The 23,005-nt window shown below is 46.3% G+C and overlaps 1 protein-coding gene across 1 annotated transcript in view; it reads left to right on the forward strand.

Annotated features, from left to right (window-relative positions):
• Positions 1-23,005, forward strand: part of LOC306879407 (uncharacterized protein) — a 143,145-nt gene that overhangs the window by 29,607 nt on the left and 90,533 nt on the right. The window contains exon 3 of the mRNA XM_079432337.1: positions 21,392-21,439. Within this exon, the coding sequence (XP_079288463.1) occupies positions 21,392-21,439 (48 nt within the window). The remainder of the gene's footprint in view (positions 1-21,391; positions 21,440-23,005) is intronic.

Raw genomic sequence — 23,005 nt, forward strand, 5'->3', positions numbered from 1 at the left:
GTAGCAAACTTGAAGCATGTGCCTGCCTAGATGTGTTTAAATCAATAAACAAAAGTCCTTTTGTTTTCTTCATTTCATCACGCCCAGGCTGTTCTCCTTTCCCTCCCTAGTGCAGGCCATGTAACACACTATGCAGAAAGTTTTTCTGTTGCATCCTCACAATTTTTCTTGTTAATTAAGACTTCAGATGGCCTGGTTGGGTGAGCGTTCTGTCTTTTGCAGGGGTGTAGCTGGACATCTTTTGTCTTATAACGCGAACTGTGCATGTGCCCTCCTCTGGCTTTGCGCTACATTAAGTCCTGGAGTTGGAGGTGGTAGGGGGCCTCCCTAACCCCAGCCTCCCAGGGCAGACACAGTGTGAGTGGGCAAAGTGATAAATACACACGGCTCGTCGTACATCATCACTACACTACAGATATCAATAGCCCACTGGAATGATTAATAACAGCCAATACTTCCTGTAGTTAGTTCTTTTTAATTAAACCATGCTTTGTGCAAGTACAAATGGATCCTACAGCAGAGGAAAGGAAACATTCTTAGAGTTTATGCCATCACCTATTAAAGAGATAGTTCACCCAAAAATGAAAATTCTGTCATTTACTAACATTCATGCCATTACAATTATTTTATGAATGTCAGTCCAGAATAACAATGGACCAAACTTCCATTAATTAAAGTGAAAGAGAGAGAGAAACTATATTAATGGATATATATGAATATATGAATATAAATAAATAAAAATATAACACTGACTTAAAATATATATAAAATTTGTCATAGGTGTAACACTACTTTGGAAATTGTCACTAGGACCATTATTTTTCCATAAAAATTGTATATATTTTTATTGTACATTGTTATCGAACAGAACGAAAGATATTCTGATATAACTTTTCAAATTACAGTATATATATATATATATATATATATATATATATATATATATATATATACTGTAATTTGAAAAGTATATATATATATATATATATATATTTATTTTTATTTTATAAAAGCAAAAAAACATAAAAAATAAATCACAATATCTTTAACACTTTTTAAAATAATGATACATATGACAATACATACAGTTTAATTTAAACTTCATTTATGTAATTAAATACTGCATAAGTAAAAATTATATAACTGATGACAACACATCAAATTTAAATATGCACATGAATGAAATTTGAGAGCTGTGGAGGGGACACATTTTCAGGGAATAATGACTTCAATTTTGGTCTGTTTTTCAGCCAAAGCTATCATATAACTTCAAAAGACTTGGAATATAGAGCACAAATCATACCCTGTAAGGGTATTTTTATGGTGCTTTTGTCATTTTGAGAAGTTGACGGCCCTTGGTCACCATCCACTTTCATGCTATGAAAAAAAAAAAAAAAAAGCGAGAACGTCCTGCCTAACATCTCTCAAAAGAGAAATGGGTTTGTCGTTTTGTCCCTAATAATTTCTGGTCACCTCTTTATGATTTCTGAGGCATAATGACCAGGCGAATAATACTAACAAATCTAACACAATCTAATACTAACTAAAAAACTGTATTTCAAAGTAATGGTCATAATTAGCCGGACCTCCCAGCATGAAGCAACACAACAGCAAAGCTCATTTTGATTGTGTCAGTCTCTGTTTTGCGCAGTTTTGACTGCAAGCTGCCAGCAGTGTGATCACTTGCCCCAACAATGACAGTTAATGCTGTTTTTGTCTTCTCATGCTGGATGCACTGAAAATCCCACTAAGCCCTGTTTATTCAGCAGCCTTTCCATAAACACTGGATCTCTGAGTCCACCGCAGACCCCACCGCACTTTTCCAAAACAGCACACTGTACCAAGACGCCCACAGACATATGCACATACACATGAAAACACATACACGCATGCAAACACATAGAAGCCAAGCTTATTGTTTTCCAGGACGAAATTGAAACCAGCAGATTTCCCCTGCCGTCATGCCTAAAGTATTCCAAAATAGAGAGTCCAAATCCACAGTGAGATTATAGTGATCAAAAGACGCATTTTTCAAATGTGACAAAGACTGCTGAAGGATTTGTCTTCATTTTACAGTTCACCTACTCCACAGTGGAAGTCTGATCGTGTCTTGTTTTAGCTCTCCATTTTCCTATATGTCTAAAAGTGCATGTACGTTTGATTAAGTTGATTAAGAATAAATAGAATTACATGAATGAGAGAAATTGCTTTTTACATGACAGATTTTGTGTCTTTTATTGAAATATGTAATAGGTAGAATCCATTTAATTTCTACCCATTTCATTCTATGCACGATACCAGAAGCCAGTTTGTTTCTAAATATTTATGCATATTTATATGCATTGCAATATTTACAATAAACAGTTTTTGTACTGCATGCTTTTTCTGTTGAAAATAATCAGCAATTCCCTTGCAGCACATTAAAACATACTAAATAAAATAGTAGTGCAGATATTTGCATGTTTATACAACATTTAATGTACTATAAAACTATGCATTCCGTTTAGATAAGAATAAATATTATTTCATAGTAAAAAAGTTATGCACGTAATGCATTTGTACAGTAATACAGTGAACTGTTTATTTTTGCAACTGAATTCCACAAAAATAATATAAATTATAAATAACAAGCATAGTAATTTCACAGAAAAAAAACAACATTAATTTAGAATTTCTTAGTATTTGGTGTTTCTTTTTCTTTAATGACAATAGAACTCAAGCTGCATGAAACCCATAAATCATGTTACCTAGCACAATTGAATAATGATCCAAAGAGCATCCTGTGCTTCATTGGAAGCAAGAATTGATTGTGTACACAAAACATAATACATAATAGTAATAATTAAAAAAAAAAGTCTGGATCAGAAAACTATATCCTTATTCATTTTTTTCATCATAACAGATGCTTAAACTTGCTATTTATAATCAGGCTAAAATTAGATTTTAAATCTCAATTTGGCCTCAGACTTATGCACCCCGCTGTATAGACAATGTTTTTTACTCTGATATAATTGGTAGATGGCTGTATTATGATAAATACTGCATTCTTGTTTGATAATATTTTTACTCTCTTAAAAAGAGCAGTTATTCTGCTGCACAAGCCTTTTTTGACCAAGATTGGTGGGACAGTAGACCCTGTTCTGAAAATACACACACACACACACACACACAATGACTCACACTTCTTTTAAATGGAAGGAGAGGAGAGAAGGAAAGGAAAGAGGAGAGGAGACGTGGCGAGACGGTGTGCCTCTAACAGTGGAGCTGAAATCAGTGATCGACCTGTCACTTCTTGTCTGATTGCCATCTCACTGAAAGAAGGTCAGGCACATACGCCTAAAGTGCCTCTTAACCACATTTTATGAAGCCAGAAAATGTAATCCAATAACCGTTTGACTCATGAGTGCTTTACGCTCGGCGGCTGGGAACGATACTACTCTTAAAAGCAGCTTAGGTAAAAAAAGGAAAGGAAAGAGAACAAAGGCAAATTCCAGGTCCTTATCTAATTTCAGGAAGAGCATTTACAGTGCAACTGCAGTGGCTGAAGAAAACAAAATGCTCATAATTAATTTTCTCTTCCTGGCTAATATATACTTCAAATACAGTCTGGTTTGTAACAATGTAGCTGCGCCTATTGTCTGTGACAAGGCAGAGAAGAGGCTTTTCAGGACAGCAATTTTTAACACTGCCCTCTTCCTCTGTTCAAGCTCAGAGAGACAAATAACATGGCACAAAAACTAATTAGCGGGAGGGAACTAGTTAAGAGATGGCCTTTGAGAGAGGAAGCCGGGAGCCCGAGGCTTGATTTAAATATAGGGCCAGAGTCAGTGACTGAGTGTGCCTGGGAGATCCTGCCCCCTCAAGGCACAACGCTCACTGACCTTTGACCCTCATTAGGCAGAGGGCATTTCTGGTAAGATGAGGCCCTCAGTGGTGTACAAGGGCGTAAGAGGAATCGGAACGACCGCATCAGACCAGCCCAGCACCAGAACAGGGCCTGTTCTTACTCACAGCGCTTGCCCCACAAGAAAGAGAGAGAGAGAACAGTGGAAGAAAGTGGCTGTTGCGATACCACAGATCAAGGACAATGTCATCTATCACTGCTCCACGCAGAGCTCATGTCAAAACCACCGCAATCACTCGCTCCATATACCCACATAAATATGTTTTCTATTTTTTTTATGAAAGGCCACCATCTGGTTTCAGTCTTTTGCAGTTAATGGAAATGATCTTGCACAAAAAAAAAAAAAACGCTTTCAAAATATCTAATCTAATCCATATGAAATAACCTTAGGAGTTGTGGAGCAAATGACAGGAGAAAGTAGATATGATTATGGTTTACAGAGAGTCTTTAAAATACTAACAACTAGCTGCATTTAGACTGTTCTCAGTGCAGGTTGAAATATGGCTTTAAGGAAAAGAAAAGTTTACTTTTTAGTGACGAAAGCTGTTAGATTTGGGTGCATCATTAACCCTGTAAAGCCTGACATATCAAATAATAGTCAGACAAAAAACAATATTTTCTGAAAATAAATAGTTTATTGGCATTTAGGCAATATACAAAAAAGAAAAAAAATTGCATATGTTTTTTTGTTAAATATTATATTTGATACATCAGGGTTTTATGACTGCTATAATATATTGAGAATATGGAAAAATAAAAAGACCTCAATTTAATTTCAAAGCCCAAACTGAGCAAAAATATGCAGATTTATATGGCCAAAAAATAAGATGGAATTCTTCTTGTAAATCAGTGGGATCTTTATAACAGTATAGTAGACTACTTACATAAAATACATATGAGTTGTCACTCTGTATCTCCAGATATATTAGTAAAATTATATTTATGATATATATAATTTTATAATCAAAGCTCTGTAGCACTTATTTGAGACTCACATTTTAACATGATTTTAAAAAAAATGATATATGGATAACTTTAATAGTAAAACTAATGGAAATCTAACGAGTAAGTCTTCATCGTGGAATATAAATACGTTTTTCTTACATTTTCTTTATAAAAATCAATAAAGATTTCACAGATTCCACTATTTATATATGTTCACTATATATATATATATATATATATATATATATATATATATATATATATATACACTCACCTAAAGGATTATTAAGAACACCTGTTCAATTTCTCATTAATGCAATTATCTAATCAACCAATCACATGGCAGTTGCTTCAATGCATTTAGGGGTGTGGTCCTGGTCAAGACAATCTCCTGAACTCCAAACTGAATGTCAGAATGGGAAAGAAAGGTGATTTAAGCTATTTTGAGTGTGGCATGGTTGTTGGTGCCAGAATAAGTATTTCACAATCTGCTCAGTTACTGGGATTTTCACGCTAAACCATTTCTAGGGTTTACAAAGAATGGTGTGAAAAGGGAAAAACATCCAGTATGCGGCAGTCCTGTGGGTGAAAATGCCTTGTTGATGCTAGAGGTCAGAGGAGAATGGGCCGACTGATTCAAGCTGATAGAAGAGCAACTTTGACTGAAATAACCACTCGTTACAACCGAGGTATGCAGCAAAGCATTTGTGAAGCCACAACACGCACAACCTTGAGACGGATGGGCTACAACAGCAGAAGACCCCACCGGGTACCACTCATCTCCACTACAAATAGGAAAAAGAGGCTACAATTTGCACGAGCTCACCAAAATTGGACGGTTGAAGACTGGAAAAATGTTGCCTGGTCTGATGAGTCTCGATTTCTGTTGAGACATTCAGATGGTAGAGTCAGAATTTGACGTAAACAGAATGAGAACATGGATCCATCATGCCTTGTTACCACTGTGCAGGCTGGTGGTGGTGGTGTAATGGTGTGGGGGATGTTTTCTTGGCACACTTTAGGCCCCTTAGTGCCAATTGGGCATCGTTTAAATGCCACGGCCTACCTGAGCATTGTTTCTGACCATGTCCATCCCTTTATGACCACCATGTACCCATCCTCTGATAGCTACTTCCAGCAGGATAATGCACCATGTCACAAAGCTCGAATCATTTCAAATTGGTTTCTTGAACATGACAATGAGTTCACTGTACTAAAATGGCCCCCACAGTTACCAGATCTCAACCCAATAGAACATCTTTGGGATGTGGTGGAACGGGAGCTTCGTGCCCTGGATGTGCATCCCACAAATCTCCATCAACTACAAGATGCTATCCTATCAATATGGGCCAACATTTCTAAAGAATGCTTTCAGCACCTTGTTGAATCAATGCCATGTAGAATTAAGGCAGTTCTGAAGGCGAAAGGGGGTCAAACACAGTATTAGTATGGTGTTCCTAATAATCCTTTAGGCGAATGTGTATATATATATATATATACATGCATACATAGTAAAATTTAGTAAAAATGTGTTCCCTATCGACACTTCACTTATACTGAGTCGCTAGACGCTATGGGGAAAAACTCCTTTTTCTCCGAGGACTGAAGACTTTTTTAATCACGCAGTGTGGTTGCACGGCCATTGGTTCATGCAGTGATATAAAAACGAACCAATGGCTCGTCAGCGGTGCTGATGGCTCGCCGTTGACACGCCTCACAGCGGATTTGAAGCTGCCTTTTCTTCTGCACCTCTTCGCTGTTCCAGCCCGCTCCACCGAGCCGCTTCAGCGATCAACGCAGACGCCAGATCGTTTCCTGCTGCCATCTGGCGAGCCTAAAAGAGCTATTTCTATCTAAAAGAGCTTGCGGCGCTGTTGCTAATGCCGTGCCTTCATTGCGTGTCTTGCAGAATCTCTCTGCACGATGGTGACGGCCACTCAGAGTGTGTTTCCTGCTTGGGTAAACCTCACGCAGAAGCTGCTCTGACCGAGATGGAATGTTTACATTGCGTGAACATGAGTCTCGTCACTCTGCACGCTCGGATCGCTTTCTTTTCAGAGAGCAAAGCCGCTCCTTGCGCCCTCCCGTTTTCTTCCTCCAAGGGACCTGTAGGGCAAAAACGGCGGGGTAAAGGGATTAAACGCCCAGCGGCGAGCGAGCTCACGCCAGCTCAGACCCCGCATGCCTCGCCCCCGCCAAGCAGAGAGGATTCTCCCGTCCTCTTCGAGCACGCGGATCAACGTCCCTCGGCTGGTGTGAGTGACGTGGTCTCGTTCGGTGCTATCGAGGACGAGCTATTAGATGCATGTCTCTAATAGCATCAGATGCGGAGGAGATGTCGTGCTCTATTGTTGACCCCGCCCCTGCATCATCTGCCGAGCCCAGCAACTCGAGGCTAGGGATGGATGCTGAACTTTTCCGCATCCTCTCTAAGGCAGTCGACGAGCTGGGTTAGGAATGGTCTATATCGTAGTCGTCTGGACGAATGGCGCCGTTCGGCCCCTCGTCAGCGAGCCACTCCGTTTTTCCCAGAGGTCCATGACGAACTGACGAAGTCGTGGCGCGCTCCGTACTCGGCTCGCCTTCGCTCTAACTCTTCTTCTGCTCTCTCCTCAGTGAACGGCAGTGGCTGCGCACCTTTTCCCACCCTCCGCTATCGGATGGAAAGCAAAGGTCACTCACCCCTCCAAGCCCTGCAGGATGACTTCTGCCCTCACTGGACGAGCTTATTCCTCCGCCGGGCAAGCAGCCTCAGCGTTTCAGTCCATGGCTGTGCTCCAGGTCTTTCAGGCCAAATTCCTCCAGACCATGGATGAGTCAGGACCTGATGCCGTGGCTTTCAGAGAGCTGTGCAGCGCCACCGACCTGGCTCTGAGGGCCACCAAAGCCACAGCACAGGCCATAGGGAGGTCAATGGCCAACCTAGTGGTGTTGGAGCGCCACTTATGGCTAAAGCTCACCGAAATCAAGGAGGCTGACAAAGTCCCTTTCCTCGACTCCCCGGTCTCCCCTACGGGGCTCTTTGGACCTGCCGTCGAGGGATTTGCAGAGCGATTCACCGGGGCTCAGAAGTCGTCCCAGGCCATGCAACACTTCCTGCTGAAGCGGTCCAGCTCTGCAACGGCTGCTAGTCACCCCAAGCCTGCTCCAGCGCAGCAGCCAGCTAAACCTGTGCCGTCGCCCGCTCAGCCTGCTCAGAAGCCTGAGTCTCGATAGCGCTCCTGCTCTGCCAAGCGCTACCCGTTTCCGAAGCGTCAAGGACCCCGGCCCAAGCTGACCTTGGACCCTGCGCCCCCGGCGTCGTCCTGATCCACTGGAAAGGAAGAGGAGGAGGCAAAGTCTCGCAAATGCCGAACCAACCCCGAAACGCCCTCTGTTGTGCCTACAAGCACCCCGTTCGGTTCCGGGTGCCAAGGATGGTTTGTTTGTCACAAGAACTGTTGTGAATCACGGGCCCTTTCAACAAGCGCCCTTACACAAAGCCGCTGTTATAGCGAGAAAAATAAAAAACAAACATTTTCAAAAACAGACCAAATTTCCTCTTCCAGTTACCAAGTGTGTCGAGTCCCCGCAAGGCGACTCGCCACCTGAACTAATCCAACCCCTTGCCACACGGGCCGAGGCCTGGCGGGCCATCCCTAGAGTGTCTCATTTGGTTCTGGGGATTATAGAACAAGGTTATACACTTCAATTCGCTCAAAGACCCCCGCGGTTCAACGGTATGGTCTCTACCTCAGTGCTGAGCAGCAACACTCACGTTCTGCGAGCTGAAGTAAATAATTTTCTGGCAAAAGGAGCTATAGAGATAGTTCCTCCAGCTCAGAGCGAGTCAGGCTACTACAGTCGTTATTTCCTCGTCCCCAAAACGTATGACGGCCTCCGGCCCATCCTCGATCTCAGACGTCTGAACCGTGCCCTCATGAAATGGCCCATCAGAATGACCACACTGAAGCAGATCCTCTCACAAATTTGCCCAGAGGACTGGTTCTTTTCACTGGATCTGAAAGACGCTTACTCTCACATCCAGATAGCCCCCCAGTCACAGACGATTCTTGAGATTCGCCTTCGAGGGAGTGGGTTATCCATACACGGTCCTGCCTTTTGGGCTGGCTCTGGCTCCCCGGACATACGAAGTGCGACAGATGGGAGTCCTTGTCCTGAATTACCTCGATGACTGGCTCATTCTAGCCCAGTCGAAGGCCGAGCTAATAGCCCACAGGTCCCTCCTCCACAGTCACTTGGAGCGCCTGGGACTCAGGATCAATTTGGCCAAGAGCTCCCTGTCCCCCAGCCAACAAGCTTCGTTCCTGGGGACAGTTTTCGACTCAGCCCTCATGAAGGCAAAAGTCGTGCCAGATCGTGCTCTGGCTATACAACAGCTAGTGGCTTCCTTCAGAATTGGAGCCTCCTACCCACTCAAAGTGACTCAAAGGATGCTGGGCCTCATGGCCTCTGCATTGCCAGTTCTTTGGTTGGGCCTTCTCAAAATGAGACCCCTTCAGTACTGGTTGAAACCTCTAATTCCGCCCCATGCGTGGCATCATGGACGCATCCGCATCAGGGTGGACCAGGCCTGCGTGTCAGCCCTGGCAACCTGGAAGGACCTACAGTGGTTCGAACAGGGCGTGACAATGGGTTTGGTTTACAGAAGAAAGGTTGTTACAACAGATGCCTCCAACATAGGTTGGGGGGTTCTGTGAGATGGCAGACCGACCTTCGGCTCCTGGACGAACGCGGAAGGCCAGCTACACATCAACTGCCTCGGAATGACGGCAGTATGTCGAGCTCTTCAGATCTTCCTGCCAGTCCTGAAGGGACACCACGTGCTAGTCCGTTCAGACAGCATGACAGTGGTGTCATACATAAATGGCGGGCTCACCTCGAAACGCCTTTTTGAGATGGTGGAGCGCCTCTTGGTATGGGCACATCTCAACCTGCGTTCATTGAGAGCAGCTCATGTGCTCGGCATACTGAACCAAGGAGCAGATATGCTCTCTCGGAACAACATCTCCTCAGAGGAGTGGATGCTCCACCCACAGACGGTTCAGAAAATCTGGCAGATATTTGGCAGGGCAGAGGTCGACCCCTTTGCCTCCAAAGACAACCCTCACTGCCAAACATACTTTTCGAAGAGCGAGGACGCATTGGCCCACTAATGGCCCAACCTCCTACTGTATGCTTTCCCCCCGATCGCTCTGATTACCCAAGTAATCAGGTGAATCAGGGAACATAAACACAGAGTGCTTCTGGTGGCCCCACTCTGGAAGAACCATCATTGGATCTCTGCTAATAGTGGCTCCGTGGCCCATTCCCTTGAGACAGAACCTCCTCTCTAAGGCGAACAAAACAATCTGGCACCCCCAGCCCGAGCTGTGGGCCCTGCATCTATGGGCTCTTGATGGGAATCAATAGATCTCCCCGAGAATGTCCTAAATACCATCTCGCAGGGTAGAGCCCCGTCTACGAGACGCCTCTACGCCTGTAAGTGGTCGGTTTTCTCCGCCTGGTGTGAAGCCTACAGTGAGGAACCAACGACATGTGACATATCAGTGAGATTGTCCTATGTACAAGAGCTGTTGGATAAGGTCCGCTCCCCTTCCACGCTCAGAGTTTATGTGGCAGCTATAGAAGCTTCTCACGCTCCTATAGCCGGACAGTCGGTGGGCCGGAACAACCTGGTTGTCCGTTTCCTGAAGGGTTCTAGGAGGCTCCATCCGCCCCGACCCCTCACAGTCCCTACATGGGACATGCCCACGGTCCTGAGAGCCCTCAAAGGCGCCCCCTTTGAGCCACTACAATCTGCAAGCTTAAAAACACTGTCGCTCAAGACCACTCTGCTGCTGGCGCTAGCATCGGTGAAGTGAGGAGGTGACTTGCAGTCTCTCTCTGTAAGCCCCGCCTGTCTTGAGTTTGGGCCTAACGACTCTAAGGTCGTCCTAAAGCCAAGACATGGTTATGTCCCTAAGGCGCTCTACACTCCGTTTAGGGCCCAGGTTATTACACTCTCTGCACTCCCCCCTTCTGAGGAGGACCAGGAGTTTAACCTTCTCTGCCCGGTCAGGGCATTTAGAACTTACATCGAGCGTTCCGCGCTCTTTAGGCAATCGGAACAACTCTTTGTCTGCTTTGGCAGTTGCACCAAGGGGTCTCCGGTCACAAAGTAGAGGATATCTCAATGGTTAGTTGACACTATTGCACTAGCATACTCCTCCCTGGGCCTCCAGAGCCCCATTGGAGTGAGAGCCCATTCCACTAGAGGCGTGGCCTATTCCTGTGCGTGGTCTAGTGGTGTGTCCATGGCAGACATTTGTGCGGCGGCCGGCTGGGCCTCGCCGTCCACTTTTTTCAGGTTCTATAACTTGGCTGTTCCGGCCTTACAGGCCCGGGTTCTATCTAGCTTAAATGGCACACGCCTGTTTTAAGCGGTCTTTTCAGGCATTGCCTGATTCTTCAAGAATGCTCTTGGCCCTATTACTAGTGCTGAGGCTGTACTTATGACCGTTGGAACAATGATCTAGGATGGACTGACCTCTAGGAGTTCAGTCCTCTTGCCTCCTGCAGGATTCTTCCTGCTCATAATTGGTCCCTCTAAGCCTTATTGCCCAAGGCCAGTTTATATCGGTCGCTCCTCTTCATGGCATGGCGGGATTGTATTTGTTCCCCATAGCGTCTAGCGACGCAGTACGAGTGAAGTATCGATAGGGAACATACTCGGTTACTAAAGTATCCTCGGTTCCCTGAAATACGGGAACGAGTACAGTGTACCGTGCCATGCCATTCAGCTGCACAACTCAGGTCGTCACTTCAGTCGAATTGATCTGATTTCCTATGGCGAAGCACCCGCTTATATAGCCAGATGGCCCCGCCCCTTCTGGCGGGCTTTGCTGCCATAGGCTCGTGCAGCACCGATGACAAGCCATTAGTTCGTTTTTATATCACTGCACAAACCAATGGCCGTGCAGCCACACTGCATGATTAAAAAAGTCTTCAATCCTCTGAGAAATGTTTTTCCCCATAGCGTCTAGCGACGCAGTACTCGTTCCCGTATCGCAGGGAACGTCTCGGTTACGTACGTAACCCTCGTTCCCTGATGGAGGGAATGGAGACGTTATGTCGTGACGACATAGGGGATTTACTTGGAAGCCCCAATCATCTCTGACTAAAGAGAAAACGCCAATGAAATTGGCTAGTGGATTTTGCATACCTGAGCCACTCCCCGTACATACGGGTATAAAAGGGCGACAGGTGCATCCACTCATCAGGTTTCTACCCGCTGAGGAGCCAAGAACGAGTCCTCGGCAACCAGCGATGGTTCAAGATTGTGGCATGGGGACATAACGTCTCCGTTCCCTCCATCAGGGAACGAGGGTTACGTACGTAACCGAGACGTTCCCTATCTGTTGGTCACTACGAGTTATGTCGTGACGACATAGGGGTCATATGGAAAGCGCCACAACCTGAACCCCGTCACGACCTTGTGCATGCAGATGTTGACAAGCTAGTGCGTGACAGACAAATGCCATGCGAAGGTCGCAACCTTCCCATCGCCCCAGCGCAAATTCGCTAACCTTGGTGCCCGCAGGGACCACTGAGTACATTGCTGCTGGAGATAGCCAAGCCGCTGTTCCTTTCCCCAAGAAATCGGAAGGGATTTCGATCTTCTATGAAAGACTGCTTCAAGTCTTTCCTATTTGTTGTTACAGCCTGGCAGTAACGACGGGGAAGCGAGCCTTCCGGAGAAGGGCGCTACGGAGGCCACATCCTGCCCGAAGGGAGGTAACATGTGGAGACACTGATATGGACTGACCCAGGCCTGGGGCAGTACTACATACGACTGGACCCTGGGGCAGATCCTACCTAGGAGTAGGGAGGAGGGCTGCCAGCAGGGCCTGACAGAACTCTGCCAAAGGGAAGACACGGGTTTACCGTGAGGGAAACCGTACTGTGGACGAATACACGTGTGGGATTACCCGAAGGGAATCAGGCCATACGGACACCTAGCCGAGTACAGGGGCTGACCGGAGACCCGGGCGAGCTAGCACCAGTACTGGGCCTGGCGTCAGACTGCTCCGCCCAGTCTGAATGCCGGGGGTGCTGGAGGTCTCCACCAGGGTTCGCCGTCCGGGGAACTGAACTGGAGGAGGAAAACAGGCGCTCGTATCCCCGGGTGAGGGGGAATGGCGCAGCAAGCGTGACAGCGGCCAACTCTTCCCGCCACTTACCTGTTACCCAACACACGGGAAGAGACTGGCTCCACGCGGAGACTGTAAAATCTCGCGAAGGTGTTCGGTGTCGCCCAGCCCGCAGCTCTACAGATGTCTGCCAAAGAGGCGCCGTGCGCCAACGCATAGGAGGAGGCAACACTCCGTGTGGAGTGAGCCCTCACCCCAAGGGGGCACGGCTCGCCTTGGGATTGGTACGCCAAGGCGATGGCCTCCACTATCCAGTGGGCCAACCTCTGCTTGGAGACAGCCTTCCCTTTCTGCTGACCTCCGTGGCAGACAAAGAGCTGCTCAGAGCTTCTGAAGCTCCGGGTGCGGTCCACGTATATGCGCAATGCTCTTACGGGACACAGCAACGCCAAGACTGGATCTGCCTCCTCCGAAGGCAGTGCTTGCAGGTTCACCACCTGATCATGGAAGGGCGTGGTGGGAACCTTGGGCACGTATCCAGGCCGGGGTCTCAGGACAACGTGAGAGTAGTCCGGCCCGAACACAAGGCACTCTTCGCTCACCGAAAATGCTTGGAGGTCCCCGACCCTCTTGATGGAAGTGAGCGCGGTCAGGAGCGCTGTCTTAGCCGACAGGAATTTCAGCTCGACTGAGTCCAGCGGCTCAAAGGGACCCCTCTGAAGTCCCGCCAGGACGATAGAGAGGTCCCAGGAGGGCATCAGGGGTGACCTAGGCGGATTCAACCTCCTGGCACCCCTCAGGAACCTCACGATGAGATCATGCTTTCCCACGGACCGGCCGTCCACTGCATCGTGATGGGCCGCGATAGCAGCCACATACACCTTCAAGGTGGAGGGTGACAGCCTACGCTCCAACCTTTCTTGCAGGAAAGAAAGCACTACTCCAATCGTGCATCTTCGGGGGTCTTCCCGGCGAGAAGTTCGCGAACAGTTCGCGAACAGACTCCACTTCAGAGCATAGGCTTGCCTTGTTGAAAGAGCTCTAGCCTGAGTGATGGTGTCTACCACGGCCTGTGGTAGACCACTTAAGTCTGCCGCGTCCCGTCCAGGAGCCACACATGGAGGTTCCACAGATCTGGACGCGGGTGCCATATGGTGCCGAGCCCCTGAGAAAGGAGTTCCTTCCTCAGAGGGATACGCCAGGGAGGGGCTGTCGCAAGGAGAATGAGTTCCGGAAACCAGGTCCGGGTGGGCCAATACGGCGCGACCAGCAGGACCTGCTCCTCGTCCTCCCTGACCTTGCACAGTGTCTGTGCGAGTAGGCTCACTGGGGGAAATGCATACTTGCTTAAAGCCCGAGGCCAGCTGTGTGCCAGTGCGTCCGTGCCGAGGGGCCCCTCGGTCAGGGAGAAATATAGCTGGCAGTGGGAGGACTCGCGGGAAGCAAACAGGTCTACCCCGAAACTGCCGCAAGGCCAGATGCACTGCCAACAGCTCCAGGCAATTGATATGCCAAAGCAGTCGAGGCCCTGTCCAGAGCCCCGAGGCTGCCTGCCCGTTGCATGTAGCGCCCCAGCCCGTGCTGGAGGCATCTGTTGTGACAACAACATGCCGGGACACTTGTTCTAAGGGCACCCCGGCCCGTAGAAAGGCAAGGTCCGTCCAGGGGCTGAAGGAGCGGCGACACTCGCGTGTGATACTTACCCGAAGTGAACCGCGGCGCCATGCCCACCTCGGGACTCGGGAGTGCAACCAGTGCTGGAGTGGTCTCATATGAAGCAATCCGAGCGGCGTGACCGCAGCTGCGGATGCCATATGCCCCAGGAGCCTCTGAAACTGTTTCAGTGGCACCACAGTCCTGCCCCTGAAGGAACTCAGGCAGTTCAGCACTGATTGGGCGCGCTCGTCCGTGAGGCGCGCCGTCATACTCACCGAGTCTAACTCCACACCGAGAAAAGAGATTCTCTGCACAGGGGAGAGCTTGCTCTTTTCCCAGTTGACCCGAAGCCCCAACTGGCTGAGGTGCCGTAACACCCGCTCCCTGTGATCGCACAACTGCTCTCGGGACTGGGCCAGAATGAGCCAGTCGTCGAGGTAGTTGAGGATCCTGACGCCCACTTCCCGTAGCGGGGCAAGGGCGCCTTCTACGACCTTCGTGAAGACACGGGGAGACAGGGAGAGCCCGAAGGGGAGGACCTTGTACTGCCATGCCCGACCTTCGAACGCAAACCGTAGGAACGGTCTGTGTCGCGGAAGGACTGGATCGCCTCTGTCTGCCTCTGCACCGCCGAGAACTGCTGAGCAAATCCCTCGACGGTGTCGCCGAACAGCCCAACCGGGGAGATGGGAGCGTCGAGAAAGCGTGCTTTGTCGACATCCTTCATCTCCGCCAGGTTGAGCCAGAGATGGCGCTCTTGGACCACCATGGTAGACATCGCCTTCCCGAGGGACCGCGCCGTGACTTTCGTCGCTCGTAGAGCGAAGTCAGTCGCCGTGCGCAGCTCCTGCATCAACCCCGGGTCGGAACTACCCTCGTGCATTTGTTTGAGTGCCTTGGCTTGGTGAACCTGCAGGATAGCCATGGCATGCAGGGCAGAGGCTGCCTGGCCCGCAGCACTATAAGCCTTGGCCGCAAGAGCAGCCGTCAACTTACAGGCTTTGGACGGGAGACGCGGGCGATTCCTCCAAGTGGCGGCGTTTCGCGGGCACAAGTGCACCGCGACCGCTCTCTCCACCTGGGGAATGCCCACGTACCCCCTGGCAGCCCCGCCATCGAGGGTAGTGAGGACGGAGGAGGCAGACGAGCGGCTTCTGGCCGTGAAAGGGGCCATCCACGACTTCGTCAGCTCCTCATGCACCTCCGGGAAGAAAGGCACTGGAGTAGATCGCTGTTGTGAGCCGCGCCCCACTCCGAGAAACCAATCATCCAGCCGCGAGGGCTCGGGACTGGGCGGTCTGTTGACCTCCAGCCCGATGCTCGCGGCTGCCCGGGCAAGCATGGCCGTCAACTCTGGGTCCGGTGCAGGGGAGGCGACCACACCCGAAGGGGGCAGCCCCTCTGCACCTTCATCCTCAGAGGACGAAAGCCCGTCCCCCGATGCTGCGATCGACATCCTATCCTCGGGTGGCGCACCGAATGAAATGCTGGGCGCCCCGTGGGACGGACCAGCGAAATCACCCGGGAACCGGACGGGACATTCGCTGCGTGAGGAGTAAGAGGTCCGTGGGGACGTACCCGGCGGAGAGGCTCTTACTGTGACCCTCAGATCTCCCAGAGCGCCAACCGGCGGTCCTCTGCTCGAGCCAGAGAGACCGGGGCGGGTGGCGGCAGAGGGTGCCAATCCTTTCAAAAAGGAAAGGCGAGATCGCAGCGACGTCATGCTCATACGCCCACAACAGGCGCATGAGTCATCCACGAACGCAGCTTCAGCGTGCTGGAGACCCAGACACTGAAGACAACGATCATGTCCGTCATCCGCGGACAGGAAACGACCGCAACCAAGAGGACACGGACGAAACGGCATCTTGAAAAAGACGCGATCGTCCGTGATTTTGCTCTTTTAGAATTTGCTCTTTTAGTTGAAGTGCCCAGGGGAATCGCTGGAGAAGGGACTCCGCTGTTTGCACCGTGACGCCAACCAGGAACAAAAACAAAGATGAGGCTTGTGGAGAATGGCACAACCGTCTTCATCCACTTGGCTCCGAAGCAAAAATCTGATGAGTGGATGCACCTGTCGCCCTTTTATACCCGTATGTACGGGGAGTGGCTCAGGTATGCAAAATCCACTAGCCAATTTCATTGGCGTTTTCTCTTTAGTCAGAGATGATTGGGGCTTCCAAGTAAATCCCCTATGTCGTCACGACATAACTCGTAGTGACCGACAGATAGGGAACCGAGGTTACGTTAGTAACCGAGTATGTTTTCTTTACCAAGAAAGTGGCAAGATGAAAACCCACTATTTTCTGTTTCAAACTTTCACATAGCATATTTAGGTTATAATAACATAAAAATTTAAAATCCAGATTTTGATTTTCAAAGATTTATTATAAAAACTCATTTTTTTTCCCCAAAATGCAATAAATCCATGACATGTATTTTATTTTATTTTTTTCTTCAAAATGCACTAAATCCATTGAATCAATATAAAAGTTGTACACAATAAAATAAGTTGATCCTCATATGACAGCCTCTGAACTTGGTCAATACTAATCTGAATATATATATAGTGAACATATATACTGTATATAGTGAAATATGTGAAATCTTTATTGATTTTTATAAAGAAAATGTAAGAAAAATGTATTAATATTACACTATGAAGACTTACTCGTTAGATTTCCATTAGTTACTATTAAATTTATTCGCCGGTCGGTGCGGGTTAACAGGTTAAATGGCGTTTATCGCGTTTTGGAACCAAACTCTTCATATATATATATATATATATATATATATATATCAAATCAAATCAAATCAAATCAAATCACTTTTATTGTCACATCACCACAGCACGTGTGCCTTCGTGAGTGAAATTCTTGAGAGCGTGCTCCAGACACTGCAAAAACAATTTACATATAGACATTACCATACATACGTACAGACTTATACAGATGACAATGTGTAATATACACATACATATACTCAGTACACACAGTGTACTATTAGACAGACATACAGTTACCGATACACATTATACACAGTATGTAGTACACATTCTACGTTATATACACACAGTAATATGCGAAGATGCAGCAGATTATATATAAACCGGATGTGCAAATGTCATGGATGTGCATTGGATGGTATCCGGTGCTGGCAAAAAGATTGTTGTATTTGTGCAGTAGTGTACTGGTAGTCCAGTTTGAACTGTGTGGAATTAAAGTGCAGTGCGTGGTATATTGTAAAGTGGGAGTGTGCTGTAGGGTGTATTAGTTCTGACTGTTCATTAGCCTGATAGCCTGAGGAAAAAAGCTATCCCTCAGTCGGCTAGTGCGGGATCGGATGCTGCGGAGACGTCTTCCTGAGGGCAGCAGAGAGATCAGTCTGTGGGACGGGTGGCTGGAGTCATTGATGATCCTCCGGGCTTTCTTTATACATCGCCTGGTGTAGATGTCCTGGAGGGAGGGAAGCTCACCTCCAACAATGTGACGGGCAGTTCGCACGACCCTTTGCAGAGCTTTGCGGTTGCCAGCGGTGCTGTTTCCAAACCAGGCGGTGATGCAGCCTGTCAGGATGCTCTCCACAGTGCAGGTGTAGAATGATCTGAGGATGCTGGGGTTCATTCCAAACTTCCTCAGCCGTCTCAGGAAGAAGAGGCGTTGGTGTGTCTTCTTCAGCACTGCATCTGTGTGAGCGGACCATGTGAGATCCTCAGTGATGTGAACACCGAGGAATTTGAAACTGTTTACTCGCTCCACAGGTGTCATGTCGATGGTGATGGGTGTGTGTTCTCTGCTCTGTCTCCTGAAGTCCACCACCAGCTCCTTGGTCTTGTCGATGTTGAGTGAGAGGTGGTTCTCTTGACACCATTTAGTCAGGGTTCTCACCTCCTCTCTGTAGGCCGTCTCATCGTTGTCAGTGATCAGGCCTATCACCGTTGTGTCGTCAGCAAATTTGACGATGACGTTGGAGCTGTGTGTTGCTGTACAGTCGTGTGTGTACAGGGAGTACAGGAGTGGGCTGAGGACGCAGCCCTGAGGAGCACCAGTGTTGAGGGTCAGCGGGGATGAAGTGTTGTTGCCCATTCTGACCACCTGACATCTGCCTGTCAGGAAGTCCAGGATCCAGCTGCACAGAGATCCGTTTAGTCCCAGAGTCTGGAGCTTCTCAACCAGTGTGGCAGGCACTATGGTATTGAATGCTGAGCTGTAGTCCACAAACAGCATTCTCACATAGGTGTTCTTATTTTCCAGGTGGGAGAGAGCAGTGTGCAGGGTGAAGGCAATAGCATCGTCTGTGGAACGGTTTCTGCGATATGCAAATTGTAGGGGATCCAGTGAGTCAGGCAGCACAGAGCAGATGTAGTCTCTGATGAGTTTCTCAAAGCACTTGCTGAAGATGGGTGTCAGAGCAATGGGCCTCCAGTCATTCAAGCATGTGATTTTATTTTTCTTTGGTATGGGCACAATGGTGGATTTTTTGAAGCATGCGGGAACCACAGACAGAGAGAGGGAAAGGTTAAAAATGTCTGTGAAAACCCCGGCCAGTTGGAATGCGCATGCTCGGAGCACACGGCCTGGGATGCCATCGGGACCCACAGCCTTGCGGATGTTCACCCGTCGGAAGGATCGGGTTACATCTGCGACAGAAAAGGAAAGTGCGCTCGCCTCTTCTGCTACAGCCGCGGGAGCGCGCTCTGTGTGGGCGGTGTTGTGAGCCTCGAAACGAGCATAAAAGTTATTAAGTTCGTCCGGTACAGAGGCGGCAATGTTCACAGTAGCTGGTTTATTCCCTCTGAAATCTGTGATGTTGTTGATACCCTGCCACATGCTTCTTGCGTTGTTGGTTTTGAATTGTTCTTCAACTTTGTTTTTATATTGTCGTTTGGCAGCTTTGATTGATTTCCTGAGATCGTAACTGGCTTGTTTGCGATCGTCAGAGTTTCCGGATTTAAAGGCAGATGTCCGCGCTGACAAGGCTGCTCGAACATCGCTGTTAATCCACGGTTTTTGGTTGGGGTAGATGCGGATTGTTTTTGTCGGTACTACATCCTCTACACACTTCCTGATGAAACACGTTACAGTATCTGAGTACGCCTCTATGTCGTCATCAGACGCTGCCCGGAACATGTCCCAGTCCACGTGATCAAAACAGTCCTGTAGTATAGCGTCTGATTGGTCCGACCAGCATTGAATTGTCCTGAGGGCGGGTGCTTCTCGTTTCAGTTTCTGCCTATAAGCAGGCAGGAGCAGAACGGAAGTGTGGTCCGATTTGCCTATATATATATATATATATATATATATATTTATATATATATGCACATTAAATGTGATATGGTAGGCTGCATTTATTATGCATTATAAGGCAATTTGTTGCAGATTTGTGTCCGATTTATTCTCAAACCCAATACGGTTGATGTGTAACATCGCTATTCAAGGACTTGCCTGTTTCTTGGTGCGTGTGTGTGACATATGAGTGTAGTTAAGTGGGTTCTGTGTGTGTCAAAGTAATTTTAAGTGGTTGAGTTTAGATACCATTTCTCTCTCTCCCTCTCTCTCTCTCATGGTTTGATAATTCCCATCATTGCAAACAGACATGCATTTCCATTCATTAGCCAAACACTCTTAGCAATCAGGCCATAGCGCCAGGGGCACCAGGCCTCTTGTAAAATCACATCGCTTAATAGCACTGTTCTATAATTATATGCCATTAACATCTATCAAAATGAGCTCCCACATGTCATGCATATAAGCTCTGGATTTAGCAACTGTGTTCCCCCACTCTCTACATCTTTCCATTACGGAGACCAGCATCCACTGGGATAAAATAGGCTAATTGCTAATGTGTAATATTTGTACGATGGGCTCCTTAATTATTTAGATAATTAATTCTAGCTGTACTCCATTTTATGAACCAAGCACACTTAATTATCATATATGGAATAGCTGAGCAATATCAAATGCATGATACATAACGTGTTGATTATGAAAAGTGGCCGTTCACCGTTGAGAACATCTGTTGTTCCATTAGAGTTCATCTTTTTTAAATAAACATCTCTAACAGCTACTAAAGAATTGCTAAATCTATTTTACACACTGTAAAATGTTTTCTCTGGTAACCTAAAAAAAGAATTTTCATAAACTGGGATATATTCTTTTTTGTTTGTTTTGTTTTAATTAAAAAGTTGTTCCAAAGTTGAAAATTCTGTCAACATTTAACATAAAAGAATATATTTTGAGATATTATATATTATGTCTCAGTACTTTTTTGTCCATGTAATAGAAGTCAAACCAAAACTGTTCGTCTACCAACTAGTCAGAAGAAAAAAAAAAGTTGAATTATTACATCAGTTTGCATGAACGTAAGTAAGTTTTAATCATTTGAACAGGTAGAAATAGCTCAATAAGGTAACAGCATCTCTGCACAAGCTCAAACTTTATTCTTTTATAATAAAATCTGAAACTTTAATTTATATTAGATATTTTGCTTAGAATGATTTGCTCATTTAGATTATATTAAACTTTGTCACAAAGTAATTGTGTCACAAAGCCAATAAAATACAATTGGCATCCAATCAGAAGTTCAAATCATAATACAGTTTTTTTTTTAAATTGCAAAGTTTTGCAATTTGGCAATAAGCTTTAGACAAAAAAAATCTGTTTAAGGATTAAATGCAAACTAGTGTTATACTCTGTAGTTTAGTGTACTAAATGTAGTACAGTGTAATAAACACATATTTTGCATTTTTGTTTAGGGTCTTGGAAGAGAGGGGAGACTCAGATGTAGCGTTTGCAATGCTGAGGTAAGTGCATGCGTTATAGTTGTTATTATTAATATTATAGTATTTATTATGATTTCAAATTAGGTTTATGTTTACAGTTTTAATTAAAATTGTATTAATCTTTAGTGATTATTAGATGCTTTTTTTCATCTTCATTATTTTGTAAAATTTCTATTAAGCTTTCAGTTTTAGTTTTCAGTTTGTTTCAGCTTTATTTCAATATTAACTATTTTAACTTTTAGTTAACTAAACTGTTTGCAATTAGTTTCTTTGTAAGTGTACACCAAGTTTAAAATGAAGAGAACATCGTTTTCCAGCTCACACTTGGTTGCGTTGGGCTTTGTCATGCTCTGTAGTGCTCACTGTTAAGGCAGAAGTGCAGAGTTGTTTGCTATTTGTTTCCCTAATATGGCGATATTGATAGTGAAAGGACAGCAGCTGCACTGTTCCTTCTCATTGATGGGGTTCATACCTCATTACTGGAAAACAGTTCTGATGGAGAACAAACTCTACACTATAAACTCCTAAACCTCTAGTGTATGTCCGTGATTGTGTAAGTGTGTGTGCATGTGCAATAGGTTGTTGCCCTCTTGCTGCAGATAGTATTTAACTCATTAGAAGAACATCAGCTCCTGGAACAGATAGAAGCCCAAAGGATCCAGAACACAAATGCTACTAATGAGCAATCATCTCCCTCTCACTCTCTCTCTCTCTCAGTCTCTCTCTCTCTCCCCCCATCTCTCTCCCCATGTCATTGGTTTGGTCGATGAATATAAAAGCCTGTTTTTATTACATTAATAATATGCCAAGACACCCACTGTGGGAAAAATAAACGGTCATAATATTTGGCATGGGAGATGGACAACATAATATCCAAATCCATATTCAGTCTGCGAGCTCAAATTTAGCACGCTTTCTCCTCGATGTGTTCCCAATGCTAACTCTGTGTGGCCATCTTGCCCGGCGCGGCGGGAGCTCATTTGTGTGAAATGGTGGATGTTGATGTGGCATCACACAGGGGGTCAGCTCTCCGCTTAGACGTGCGCTTCAACTGTTCTCATGCGTTTAGGTGCTTGCTGTGTATTCATACAAATGCTATATCTCAACTTTAAATTTGATCGTGGGGAGAATAAACAGTCTGGTTTCTATTTTCTTGTGTCTTTATACTCATTTTCACTCCAATCTCCTTTGTTTTTCAGTCTTTTAACGGCTCTCATTTAAAACTGTACTCTTGACATCAAATCCTCTCCTTTTTAAATACTTTTTATGCTGTTTTTAGTACTTTTTCTTTGCCTCACGTAAGCAATCCCTGCCCCCCTTTTAGGCCTGTTTAATTTCATATTCCTCCATTTTCAATCTCTTTTCTGTCTTTTACTGAGCTACAAGGAGACTACATTTGCTGTAGATAACCTTAAGATGACTTAAATTGATTCTTGAGTAATGGGGCAAAACAGGCTGCAAACAAGAAAGAAAGAAAGAAAGAAATACACCTCCCAGCAATAAATAAATAAATACATAAAAAAGATATAAATAAACTTAATGCATATTAAATGTGAAAAGTGGGCCTTCAAGATGAAGGATGATTTT

The sequence above is a fragment of the Barbus barbus genome, assembly GCF_936440315.1.
Source record: "Barbus barbus genome assembly, chromosome: 13".
In the NCBI taxonomy this organism is placed as follows: domain Eukaryota; kingdom Metazoa; phylum Chordata; class Actinopteri; order Cypriniformes; family Cyprinidae; genus Barbus; species Barbus barbus.